The sequence below is a fragment of the Oncorhynchus keta genome, chromosome 4 (assembly GCF_023373465.1).
Source record: "Oncorhynchus keta strain PuntledgeMale-10-30-2019 chromosome 4, Oket_V2, whole genome shotgun sequence".
NCBI classification, from domain to species: Eukaryota; Metazoa; Chordata; class Actinopteri; order Salmoniformes; family Salmonidae; genus Oncorhynchus; species Oncorhynchus keta.
In genome coordinates this window covers 32,506,566-32,519,426 of record NC_068424.1, presented here as the reverse complement: position 1 = coordinate 32,519,426, position 12,861 = coordinate 32,506,566, and the positions used below count along the sequence as shown (strand labels likewise).

General features: G+C 45.9%; 1 protein-coding gene across 1 annotated transcript; it reads right to left on the bottom strand.

Annotated features, from left to right (window-relative positions):
- Window positions 1–9,298: 9,298 nt before the first annotated feature.
- Window positions 9,299–11,156, bottom strand: LOC118373834 (UDP-glucuronosyltransferase 2A1-like). Its single transcript, XM_035760101.2, has one exon. The coding sequence runs from the start codon at window positions 11,111–11,113 to the stop codon at window positions 9,518–9,520; it is 1,596 nt and encodes a 531-aa protein (XP_035615994.1). The 5' UTR covers window positions 11,114–11,156; the 3' UTR covers window positions 9,299–9,517.
- Window positions 11,157–12,861: the final 1,705 nt, after the last annotated feature.

The following is a 12,861-nucleotide window of genomic DNA, read 5'->3' as shown; positions in this document are numbered from 1 at the left end:
CTTGTTCGGGCGGCGATCGGCGGTCGACGTCACAGGCTTTCTAGCCATCGCCGCTCCATTTTTCATGTATCCATTTGTTTTGTCTTGTTCCCTGCACACCTGGTTTTCATTCCCCAATCAATCTACATGTCTTTATTCCTCTGTTCCCCGTCATGTCTTTGTGTAAGATTGTTTGTGTTACGTGTGTATTGTTGATGCGCCAGACTGGCTCGTTTTTTCCCGTGTTATTTTTCATGAAGATGGTTATTGTTAAACATCATTCTTGTGACTGTTTTGCGCGTTTTGCACTTTTGCCTCAATAAAGTGTGCGCCTGTTCACAAGTCTCTGCTCTCCTGCACCTGACTTCTATACCAGTACGCACACATCGCACACATCTGACACCCTCTGCATTTTCAAGTATTGTGGTAGCACCATCATGTTATGCATGTCATCAGCAGGGACTGGGGAGTATGTCAGGATCAAAATAAATATTACATGGAGCCAAGCCCAGGCAATAAGTTAGACGAAAACCCGCCTCTGTATTCTGAACACCTAACCCTGGGATAGAGTTGTATTTTTCAGCAAGACAATTACACAAATGTTTTTGCCAAAAATACACCAGATGGCTTTCTGAGTGGTATAGTCTTAATGCTTACTTAAATGTACTTAAAAATCTGAGACAATGTTTGAATATCGCTGTCTATAAATTATTCCCAAGAATGTTTGCTGAGCTTGAGCAATTTTGACAAACGCAATGTATTTATGTTGCCCTAAGAGTGTTGGAGAATCTTATTCAAAATGATTGACAGCTATAATGGCTGCCAAAGGTGCTTCCACCAAACATTAACTCTGGGGTGTGAAGACATATGAAATCAAGACATCTTTGTTATTTTCTTTTCTATTACTTTCTTTCACTTGTGGAGCAAGTTCAGTAGATTTGTAGGAATTCTTTAAAAAAAAATTAAATAAAATTTTAAGGCAGCAAAATGTGAAGACTGTGTACGGGGTGTGTACACTTTCACTAGGCCCTGTATACATGATATGCCAAATAGGTGTTACCTGACAGGTAAGCATGGGAAAATATAAACAAATAAGGTACAGGTAGGACTATGCTATTAGTGATGTAGTGTTTCTCTTCTTTACTAAACATAAATACTGGAGGACTGGAGATCGACTGACAATCCAGCAAAGGGAGACATAGCAGAGTGAAAAATAACGACAATTTCGGAAGCCTTGCTTAGACTGGAATGTAACCCAAGTGAACTATGAAAACTCAAACATGCATTTTATGAGGGCTAACCGTACAATTGACTCTATTATTGTTTTACTTGCTACATTTTTTAAAATGTTTCATCTAACATGCACTTACCATCCATCAGTTTGACAATAGTTGGAAGGGAACTTGCTTTTGTTTTGGAAAGGGAATCAAGATACATTTTGGGTTATGTATTCACATACTGCACATACTCATATTCGCCATGTCAAACTCTGCAGGGCAAAAATAAGGTTTCTTTTTGAATGCTTTCAGGCAACAGGAATGAAGTGAGACATCTCATTTGGGAGACCATCCATTCTCCCCATGCAGCGTAGGCCTGTTCAGTGTGAGATGGATAGTGGTGGGCTGGTGCTGAAAGACTGTGGCAGGATGTGGTTTACTGTGCAATCTCACTGCAAATGGAAAGCAAATGGATAGAAATCAGTCACTTTATAGAGAGCTGGTGTAGGTCTGTGTGTGTTTGTGTGTGTGTGTGTGTGTGTGTGTGTGTGTGTGTGTGTGTGTGTGTGTGTGTGTGTGTACACCCGTGTGTGAGTGTGTGTTTACTTGGCTCTTTGAGGCTATGAGAGGGCTCCCAATGGAAAGTGAATTGGTCCAGCTATGGTCAATGAGCCCCCTGGTGCCTCGAGGCATAAGCTCTCCCAGCCAGCCCTCTATTTGGCTCACCATACTCTGCCGGCCACAGAATGGCACCATCCACTCTAAATGCCATTGCTGTGTGTGTGTGCATGCATGTGTGTAAAGAGCAAGAGCATTAACAGTTCTGGCCTGGTGTGCCTCAGCCCTGTTTGTGTTGTGCAGGTACTAATCCCAGTATAGCCTACTCAGGTTTTTAGCTAACACCCTTTTCTCTCTTCCCTTTTTTTGCGGGCCCCTGTTTGCAGCCTCGGCTAGCGCCTGGCTCGTGAGTCGGGAATCACAATCAATATTCCTCCAAAGAGCTGTGTCACTTTTTGCGAGTGGCTACTTCCCGCAGAGGTGTGAGAGGAGCGTGAATCACGTAGGGGGGGGGGGAGAGAAACTCAAGGACGAGCCTGATAGAAAACACACGGCACAGGCGTATGTGGCATAATTTGTGCATCCGTCATTGGAAAAGGGGAGCTTGTTGTCTCGCCCTCTCTTTCAACATCGCCTCTGTGACTATGCCTGTGCCCCTACGCCAGCGAGTTTGGTGGACTGAGACTAATTGTCAAAGTTGGTATTGCAGTGTGCTTAAATACTCATCAATGGCTAGCTAACGTCAGTTCATTCATCTTTACACTAGCGTCTATGTTGCCTTCCTAGAATCAAAGTCCCCCTTTAGAATATCAGCAGTCTCCTCTCTCACAGACCACAGATGAAATCAGGCTCAGTTCCCATTCCGTTCCTTCTGACAGAACTACAAATGAGTTTCCAATTTGAGCGTGAATATGATAGTGAATCCTCCCTGAGAAGGGCCCATGGGCCCTGGTCGAAGGTAGTGTGCTATGTTGGGAGTAGGGTACCATTTGAGACGCAGAGAGTATGAGAGAGTCAGGTTACCAGATTATTAATGAAGGGGTAATTTGCAGCAGCCGGGAGGCTCTGCTGGAATGTCATGATGTTCTGGCATTTCCCTGCCAGCCCCAAACATGTAGACATAAATCATTATTTCACTTCTATGTACTGCAGCGCCAGAGGGACACACACACACACACACACACACACACACACACACACACACACACACACACACACACACACACACACTCTACCACTCTCAAAGTGAAGGTATCAGAGGGAGAGAGTTTACCCTTGGAGGCAATGGCTGTGTGTCTGTCTCAGTCAATACTCAACACTCTTCAGAGCTGATGAATGTCTGTGTTTGCAGGTAATGACTCAGGGAGGAACATTTTTATTAAACAATCGGACACATTTGGGTGATCTCTGGCCTTATCCCTGCGTGTGTGTGTGTATGTGTGCAACAGACAGCGTGAAGGTCACGCCCCCTCACCATCTCCAACCAATTTATAAACCAGTCACTCTGCTGGCGTTACCATGGCAGCAAGGAGTTAAAGGCAAACAATGCCATTCAGGGTGGAAGGCAACCCTTTGATGAGAGGAGAGAGAAACATGGGGAGATGTGTAATTACCCATCTATCTCCTGAGGAGAGATAGGATATGAAGAGGCTGTACTTTATATAATATACAAATCCCTTCATGGAGTTTCACTTTAACCTCTTACATATGCACCACGAAAGATTTGTGCATGTAAATATCCAGGTGTTAACAAACACACATAGTAGGTTACATTTCCACCATGCAGAAATTCATTCCTTTCAGTGTTTGAATTGGGCTGGAACACACTGATTACGGGCACTTCTAATTTTATACTGCTTGAGTACTGGCACCTCGTATAGAATATTGGCTTAAAATATGATGAGTACTGGCACCTCAATGTAAAAAGTACCAGCACCTATTTCTTTCCACTTCAAGCACTGATTCCTATGTGTCAAACAAAGCCTCTTTAGAATGTGCAGCACACATTACCATTAGTCAGTGTGTCAGTTGAGACAGCACAGAAATGGAAACTCCTGAAATAAAGCAACGTCATTTCACAGGGGAACGACTGAGAATGGCCCTCTTCCTCCCCGTAAATCTGATTGTCTGTGTGTGTGTTCCATTTCAGAGCTGAACCAAAACTGTCTGTCATATAGTCTGATACAGTACGCCATCTGCATGCTAAAAAAAAGCGTAGTTTCCTGGTCTCGTCTATTTCAAACAACATGTTATTCTACTGTATCTTTATTCGAATAGTTTGTGTCTGCTTAGAAAAAAGACTATTCCTTAGAAGAAGAATATTCCCCTCGGAAAATAGTCCTCCTGAGACTGAAGCTGTCCTAATATGGATACTGCACATTAGTTGCATTATTTCAAAACAGGACAGAGGATTTTGTTTATAACGTTGAATCAGTTTGATTAACCATGTTGAATTTGCGTGGTTGTTAAGTGTACCTGCCTCTTGCTCCGTGGATGAGTGGGAGCAGCTGTTGGAGGACTGTTAAGAAACAGTTTGGCAGAGATCTGGGTGAAAACCAACAGCCCGTAGATGACAAGGCAACCTGTTACGAATTCGTCAGCAGCACACAGTTCCTACTGCCGCCCAAGAATTCTCCATATTTATTCCGTTTTCCCATGGAGTTCTAAAAATGAATGGACATCATTAGACGGAGAGATACATAAGTGTCTCGGATGTATGAATTGCACGTTTCTCCGGTATTCTATCTGTAAACAAGGAGCTGTTGGCACATAAGGCCCTGATCGGAGACTCTACTCTTGGGCTAGTTGCTTGTTTGTATGGGTAATGGGTAATGACAAAGTGTTGCGCTTGATCTGAGCCTATCATTGAAATGTTGTGGCGCTAGCCACACAAAGAGTGTGTTAGCAAACAGCTGTGGCTGGAGTAATATTGGCAGGCGAACTGCGTGGTACTTGGCAAATTTACTGTCACTCATTCAAATATGTGAAATAAACACAGTGAGGTGGGTTAGGGGGGCACTTTCCTCTGACTACCAATAGCCTTCCTCTGACTAAGTCTGGAAGCCTGGGGAGACTCTCGATGTGTTGTCGTTTCCACGGAGGGGAAACGGACCCCGTTGTAGTAAAACCATGGGAGTTGTTACGAAGCTCAACTCAGCCATTTTCCATATCTCTGAATGACCACTTGTGAGCGTCATTCACCACTGAGTCACTCAGTGCACACTTGTGGTCCACTGTGACAACAACCGGTTTTTCCTTTCTTAGGTTCCCTACCTTTTTGTCAGTTTCCCCGTCAGTTTCCGAAGGTGGTTGTGAAAAACGCCTTACTGACAACACAGTGTTTTTGACCGACAAAAACCAAACCATCCGGGTAGCGAGTCATTAAGCCTGTGCCGTCTCTCATTACTTTAATGACCATAGTTGAGCTGTGAGTGGGCTGTAACCAGGAGGCAGATAGTTGTTTGGTTAAATGGGTGGAATGAGCAGGAATGTCCTCAGCCACTATATTTTGACTCATTAAAGTGGTGAAGGCCTTATTAGCACTAGTTTATTATCTGGAACTGGGGGAATGGCCTCCTCCCGTCCTCCCTGGAAACGCCATACCGTATAAACAGTATACGCTACACGCAGTGTACAAAACATTAAGAACACCTGCTCTTTCCATTACATTTACATTTAAGTCATTTAGCAGACGCTCTTATCCAGAGCGACTTACAAATTGGTGCATTCACCTTATGACATCCAGTGGAACAGCCACTTTACAATAGTGCATCTAAATCTTTTAAGGGGGGGGGGGATTACTTTATCCTATCCTAGGTATTCCTTAAAGAGGTGGGGTTTCAGGTGTCTCCGGAAGGTGGTGATTGACTCCGCTGTCCTGGCGTCGTGAGGGAGTGTGTTCCACCATTGGGGAGCCAGAGCAGCGAACAGTTTTGACTGGGCTGAGCGGGAACTGTACTTCCTCAGTGGTAGGGAGGCGAGCAGGCCAGAGGTGGATGAACGCAGTGCCCTTGTTTGGGTGTAGGGACTGATCAGAGCCTGGAGGTACTGAGGTGCCGTTCCCCTCACAGCTCCGTAGGCAAGCACCATGGTCTTGTAGCGGATGCGAGCTTCAACTGGAAGCCAGTGGAGAGAGCGGAGGAGCGGGGTGACGTGAGAGAACTTGGGAAGGTTGAACACCAGACGGGCTGCGGCGTTCTGGATGAGTTGTAGGGGTTTAATGGCACAGGCAGGGAGCCCAGACAACAGCGAGTTGCAGTAATCCAGACGGGAGATGACAAGTGCCTGGATTAGGACCTGCGCCGCTTCCTGTGTGAGGCAGGGTCGTACTCTGCGGATGTTGTAGAGCATGAACCTACAGGAACGGGCTACCGCCTTGATGTTAGTTGAGAACGACAGGGTGTTGTCCAGGATCACGCCAAGGTTCTTAGCGCTCTGGGAGGAGGACACAATGGAGTTGTCAACCGTGATGGCGAGATCATGGAACGGGCAGTCCTTCCCGGGAGGAAGAGCAGCTCCGTCTTGCCGAGGTTCAGCTTGAGGTGGTGATCCGTCATCCACACTGATATGTCTGCCAGACATGCAGAGATGCGATTCACCACCTGGTCATCAGAAGGAGGAAAGGAGAAGATTAATTGTGTGTCGTCTGCATAGCAATGATAGGAGAGACCATGTGAGGTTATGACAGAGCCAAGTGACTTGGTGTATAGCGAGAATAGGAGAGGGCCTAGAACAGAGCCCTGGGGGACACCAGTGGTGAGAGCGCGTGGTGAGGAGACAGATTCTCGCCACGCCACCTGGTAGGAGCGACCTGTCAGGTAGGACGCAATCCAAGCGTGGGCCGCGCCGGAGATGCCCAACTCGGAGAGGGTGGAGAGGAGGATCTGATGGTTCACAGTATCGAAGGCAGCCGATAGGTCTAGAAGGATGAGAGCAGAGGAGAGAGAGTTAGCTTTAGCGGTGCGGAGCGCCTCCGTGATACAGAGAAGAGCAGTCTCAGTTGAATGACTAGTCTTGAAACCTGACTGATTTGGATCAAGAAGGTCATTCTGAGAGAGATAGCGGGAGAGCTGGCCAAGGACGGCACGTTCAAGAGTTTTGGAGAGAAAAGAAAGAAGGGATACTGGTCTGTAGTTGTTGACATCGGAGGGATCGAGTGTAGGTTTCCATGACATCGACTGACCAGGTGAATCGAGGCGAAAGCTATGATCCCTTATTGAAGTCACTTGTTAAATCCACTTCAATCAGTGAATATAAAGGGGAGGAGACAGGTTAAAGGAAGGATGTTTAAGCCTCGAGACAACTCTAGACATGGATTGTGTACTTGTGCCATTTAGAGGGTGAATGGGCAAGACAAAATATTTAAGTGCCTTTGGCATGGTAGTAGGTACCAGGGCGCACCGGTTTTGTTTCAAGAACTGCAGCACTGCTGTTTTTCTTTTGCGCTTAACATTTTCACGTGTGTATCAAGAATGGTTCACCACCCAAAGGACATCCAGCCAACATGACACAACTGTGGGAAGCATTGGAGTCAACATGGGTCAGCATCCCTGTGGAACTCTTTCGACACCTTGAGGAGCAACTCAATATTAGGAGGTTGTTCCTAACGTTTGCCCTCTCTTATTCTCGCTAAACTCAGGACCCATGGTCTCTCCTATCATTCAATTAATCTTCCTTTTTCTGATGACCATCATCTCTTTTCACAGGACATCTAATAAATTGTGCCCGCTCCATGTATGGTGTCCATTGTGTCCTCCTTAAGAACCTTGGCGTGAGGTGACATTTTGATAGCCGTGTAATTCTTGTCATCTCCCGTCTTGATTACAAGGTGAGTTTTATCAATATATTCCGCTCTCTCCACCTCAATTGACAACAACAAACAAGTGCAAAGCTTATTATTGATAATAGTTACCCTATCCGAGGGATTTGCGCAGTTATCAAAACGTCACGCCAGGGTACGCCTACACGAAGCAGGCCTTCTATGAAGTAGTTCTACATTTCCAGATGGAAAAATGAATGGTGAAAAAATGATTGGAAACATCTCCGGGTTTTATGACTCATACTGTGGTACTCAATACCGTATGCGCTGTAATAAATGTAATTGAAGTACTATATGTAAAATGCAGAATGTGACGCTGGTCTCCCTGATTAAGAGTCTCACATAATAGCCAAAAAATTATGTGTATTTTTTTTCAAGTGTAGCCAACGGCTCAACATTTCTACTTGGAGTGAGTCACACTGTATTTTTGAATGTTTTTTTGTTGTTGTTGATGCCCTTCCCGACAGTTCCAGTGCCACTTAGGCAATTAGTCATCTTTAGTATGCAGTGTGCTCCATCTCCACCTACTCAATCATCAACACAGGCAATTATGTTCAATGGAATCGGAAGCAGCAGACGAGCTGCCGGAGATGATAGAAAGTGGTGTGAGAGGTGTGCTGCTGAGCTTCCCGCTGCATTAGTCAAGCCTGTGGGCTGCTTAGTACGCACATTATTAAGGGCTTAGCGAAGACGATTACTAATTCAAAATCAATACCTCCTGAATGTGAGCTCTTTCAGAATCGTAGTCTTTAATGTTTTGATACAGGAAATCATTAGAGGTCTTCTGAGGAGGGTTTACCCTCACGTGGGCTTAACGAGTGGAAGGGGTTTTCTATAGCTAGAGTATGTCAAAGATTAGAGTATGGATTTTAGGGTTTCTAAACTTCTGACTCATTCGAGGTCTTGCGGCTGAATAAAAACTGGACACAGGGGTTAATCCCGGTTCGTGCTACTCAATACAGGTCAGAATTTCCCTCTTGTTGTTGTGAACATGCTGCGAACACACACATACACGCACACACACATAGGCTGTAGGTACGCCTAGCGATTAGAGCACTGGGCCAGTAACCGAAAGGTCGCTAGTTCAAATTCCCAACAAGGTGAAGAAATCTGTCGGATGTGCATTTGAACAAGGCACTTAACCCTAATTGCTCCATTATGGCAGACCCTGGCAGTGACCCCATTCTCCGAAAGTAACTCAGGGGAAGTTGGGAGGTGCAAAAAAACACATTTACAATTCACACATGAGTAGGAAATAGGACACGTAGAAGCGCACGCGCACACACAAAGGCCAGTATCCCACCTCGAGGCAGAAATTCCAAATGTCACCAGCTGAAGTTTATAACTCTATTCAAAGGTCAGAGACTTGTTTGCCGGGTCAATGTTCAATTTTAGCCCTGCCACCAGATACTGCGGTTTCAAACCCGACACAAAACAGACTGTCCAGTCTGAGACTGTCAGCATGGCCAAGTCTATATGATGACTCAGTGTGGGGGGGATTTCTTGTGTCTAATTGAGCAACTTGGTGTATTAGTGCAGTGTTCGCCGGCTCATTGAGTCCCATTTATTGTGGTCTTTCCCACTCCCACCTCTCTGCTGTCTGTTTATTTTCTTTTCCCTCTTAACTACCCTCTCTCCTTCCGTAAAATCTATTGTTTTCTCTTGTGTCTGTTGTGCAAGAATTTTGAGTTGTAACAGGTTACTTAAAAATGACAAGAATTCCAGACAATGTTACAGAAGGACATTTTAAGCCATCACTTAATTCTATTAATATCAAGCCTATCAATTTCAATAACACCAAGAAAGGGATAAAGTCAAATGGAAATGAACTGAGTAATCTGAAAAAAATGTGCAGTGTAAGACTATAAAGCCTGGTCTCAACGCTTTACAAGGAGAAAGGCATTTAAGGACAGAAAAATATGGACGTTTCCTGGTGTTGAACCTGTCACTCTGTCTTCCATTTAGACTTTGCTCCATAAGAGCACCGCCGGACACAGAAGAGGCATGTTTTGATGAAGAGGAGGGTGAGCAGCATCGCAATGGCAAGTAGGAAAGCGAACACGTCCAGGCTGTGGTACTGGTACCAGGTGAGCTCGTGGGCCTGGACCCTCAGGTGCTTGGCACCTTTATTCCTCATGGTGAACTCTATCCAGAACACTGCCTCATCCTTGGGACTGATGGGCCTGTCATGGTGGATCCTGGACAACCTCAAGGTGTTCTCCTTATACGACGGCTCGTTGATCACAGTGTTGAGTCCATCCACCAGATCCTGGGTTTTCATGGTGTTGATGTTCATGATGACCGCCGCCCCCTTGGCCTTCATGTGGACCATGTTGTCTGGCTGGTCAGCGAACATAGGAATTCCCACCATGGGGACGCCGTGATAGATGGCCTCATAGATGCCGTTGGTTCCACCGTGGGTGATGAAGGCTCTGGTCTTGGGGTGACCCAGCAGGTCATTCTGTGGGATCCAGTCCAAGACTCTGGTGTTGGGGGCCAGGGTCTCAGGCTTCTCCCCACTGAGCCTCCACAGGACCTTCTGGGGAATCTGCCCCAGGGCTGAGGCGATCATGTTCCCTTTCTCTGTGGTGAGGTTCTTGATCATGGACCCGAGGGTGAACACCACAATGCCGTCATCTCCAGAGCTCTGCACAAACTCCTCCATGTCGTCTGGTAAGGGCTTGGCAGGCTTGCAGTGGATTCCCCCCACAAACTTGAAGTTAGGGAGGAAAGGACGAGGGTAGTCAAAGTCCCAGTATGTCCGGATCAGCCACAAGTCAGCTTGGCCCATCACCTCACAATAAGTCGATGGCTTCCCTCGAATCTCACTGTAGTAGGCGTCTATGTCTTGCCAATAACCGTATGCCATCATGTCCTGGGACGCATAGAAGAGGAAGTTCAACAGTCTTTCAGTGAAGCTCATTTCGTCAGTTAACTTGATCATGGCACCAGGGACAAAGGATGGTGGAGAAGGCAGCTGCCCACAGAGCCTCTCCCACATGTGGGCAATAGAGAAACGCAGGGTGTAGACCAAAGGAATGCCCAGATCCTCAGCCACCAGGTCACTGCAGGGGTAGATTGGGTCGGATAACAGAACATCATACTTGGCCTCTCTCAGTCTCCTCATGACGGTCTCTGACCTCAGCAGTCCGTCACATATCTGGATGGAAAACTTTAATTCTCTTTTTGCAATATGATACTCCTTCCAATGGATCTGCAAGTAGCTCAGATGGTCTATCTCGTACATGTGAAAGTGGATGAACTCCTCAAAGAAATCGTTCATCTGTTGCATTGAGATGGAGACGTTGAATGGTTCGTAGCTGAAGCGAGCCTTTTCCGTGGGGTCCATGTATACAGAGGCACTCTGCACCAGCACTGTAACACTGTGTCCTCTGTCAATCAGAGTCTCCAGTATAGGCTTGAGGTTGATCCAGTGACTGCCTTCAGTATGCCAAACTAATATGTTTCCACAGTTTACACTCCCTATGATACATAACTGTGCGATCACAAACACAGAGATATGCCGTGTCATCTTCATCATGACTGTGTGGAAGCGAGTTGAAAACCACCTTTTAAAACTTTTTCCAAAGTCAACCAATCATTAACTGAAGTTGAACTCTGTATTGCAGTACTATAGAGTATTCCTCCTGTCACATAAAACCAGATAAGCGAGCCACCACCTTGATCTTTCGGTGTGAAAGGTAAAGGCAAGCACACAGACAGTAAACCTGCTTGTTCTGCTTGTCACTACCCAGAGTCAAGCAGCTAGCTGCTTGTAAGCCCTGCCAGCAACACACTGTTCAGTCATAATAGGTACCAGTGCGATTCAAATCTTACAGAGTCGTCGGCAGCAGAATGGTAATCTCCCCCAAATCCTGGGCAGGAATGTAGGCCCAGGAAATAAATCAGGAGAGTTTTGTTATGGCAGAGGGGATAAACAAATGGGCTGAGGTACTCTGGATTTGCCCCAAATGGCACCCTATCCCCTTTATAGAGCACTACTTTTGATGAGAGCTTGATGGGCCCTGGTCAAACGTAGAGGGTTTTCTATGCATGTTGCATGGTGGTTTGGTGGATTCTGTGATATTGATTTACTGACATTATTAGCAGACATTTTTATTTTTTTATTTCACCTTTATTTAACCAGGTAGGCTAGTTGAGAACAAGTTCTCATTTGCAACTGCGACCTGGCCAAGATAAAGCATAGCAGTGTGAACAGACAACACAGAGTTACACATGGAGTAAACAATTAACAAGTCAATAACACAGTAGAAAAAAGAAAAAAAGGGGGAGTCTATATACATTGTGTGCAAAAGGCATGAGGAGGTAGTAATTACAATTTTGCAGATTAACACTGGAGTGATAAATGAGCAGATGGTCATGTACAGGTAGAGATATTGGTGTGCAAAAGAGCAGAAAAGTAAATAAATAAAAACAGTATGGGGATGAGGTAGGTAAAAATGGGTGGGCTATTTGCCGATTAGACTATGTACAGCTGCAGCGATCGGTTAGCTGCTCAGATAGCAGATGTTTGAAGTTGGCGAGGGAGATAAAAGTCTCCAACTTCAGCGATTTTTGCAATTCGTTCCAGTCACAGGCAGCAGAGAACTGGAACGAAAGGCGGCCAAATGAGGTGTTGGCTTTAGGGATGATCAGTGAGATACACCTGCTGGAGCGCGTGCTACGGATGGGTGTTGCCATCGTGACCAGTGAACTGAGATAAGACGGAGCTTTACGTAGCATGGACTTGTAGATGACCTGGAGCCAGTGGGTCTGACGACGAATATGTAGCGAGGGCCAGCCGACTAGAGCATACAAGTCGCAGTGGTGGGTGGTATAAGGTGCTTTAGTGACAAAACGGATGGCACTGTGATAAACTGTACAAATATAAGATACATAAGAGTGCATTAAATAAGAGGATATTAACATGATTGCATTGACACGCACAGACAGTGAGTTGCAGGCAAGATGAGGTAGCAGCTGCAACGTGACAGGTGAGATTGCAACTCTACCTGTGTCATGGGTTTCTTCTTCCTCCTCTGGGGAGGAGTAGGAGAGATCGGACCAATGTGCAGCGTGGTAAGTGTCCATTTTAGTTTATTAAATTGAACACTAAAGAATACAAAATAACAAAGTGAATGATACAAACGAAAACCGAAACAGTCTGGGTGGGCGTCTGTCCGCGGTGGCGGCTCTGGCGCGGGACGTGGACCCCACTCCACCATAGTTTTTGTCCGCCTCTTCACCGGCCTCCGTGGCCTATTTAGAGCGGCGACCCTCGCTGCCGAC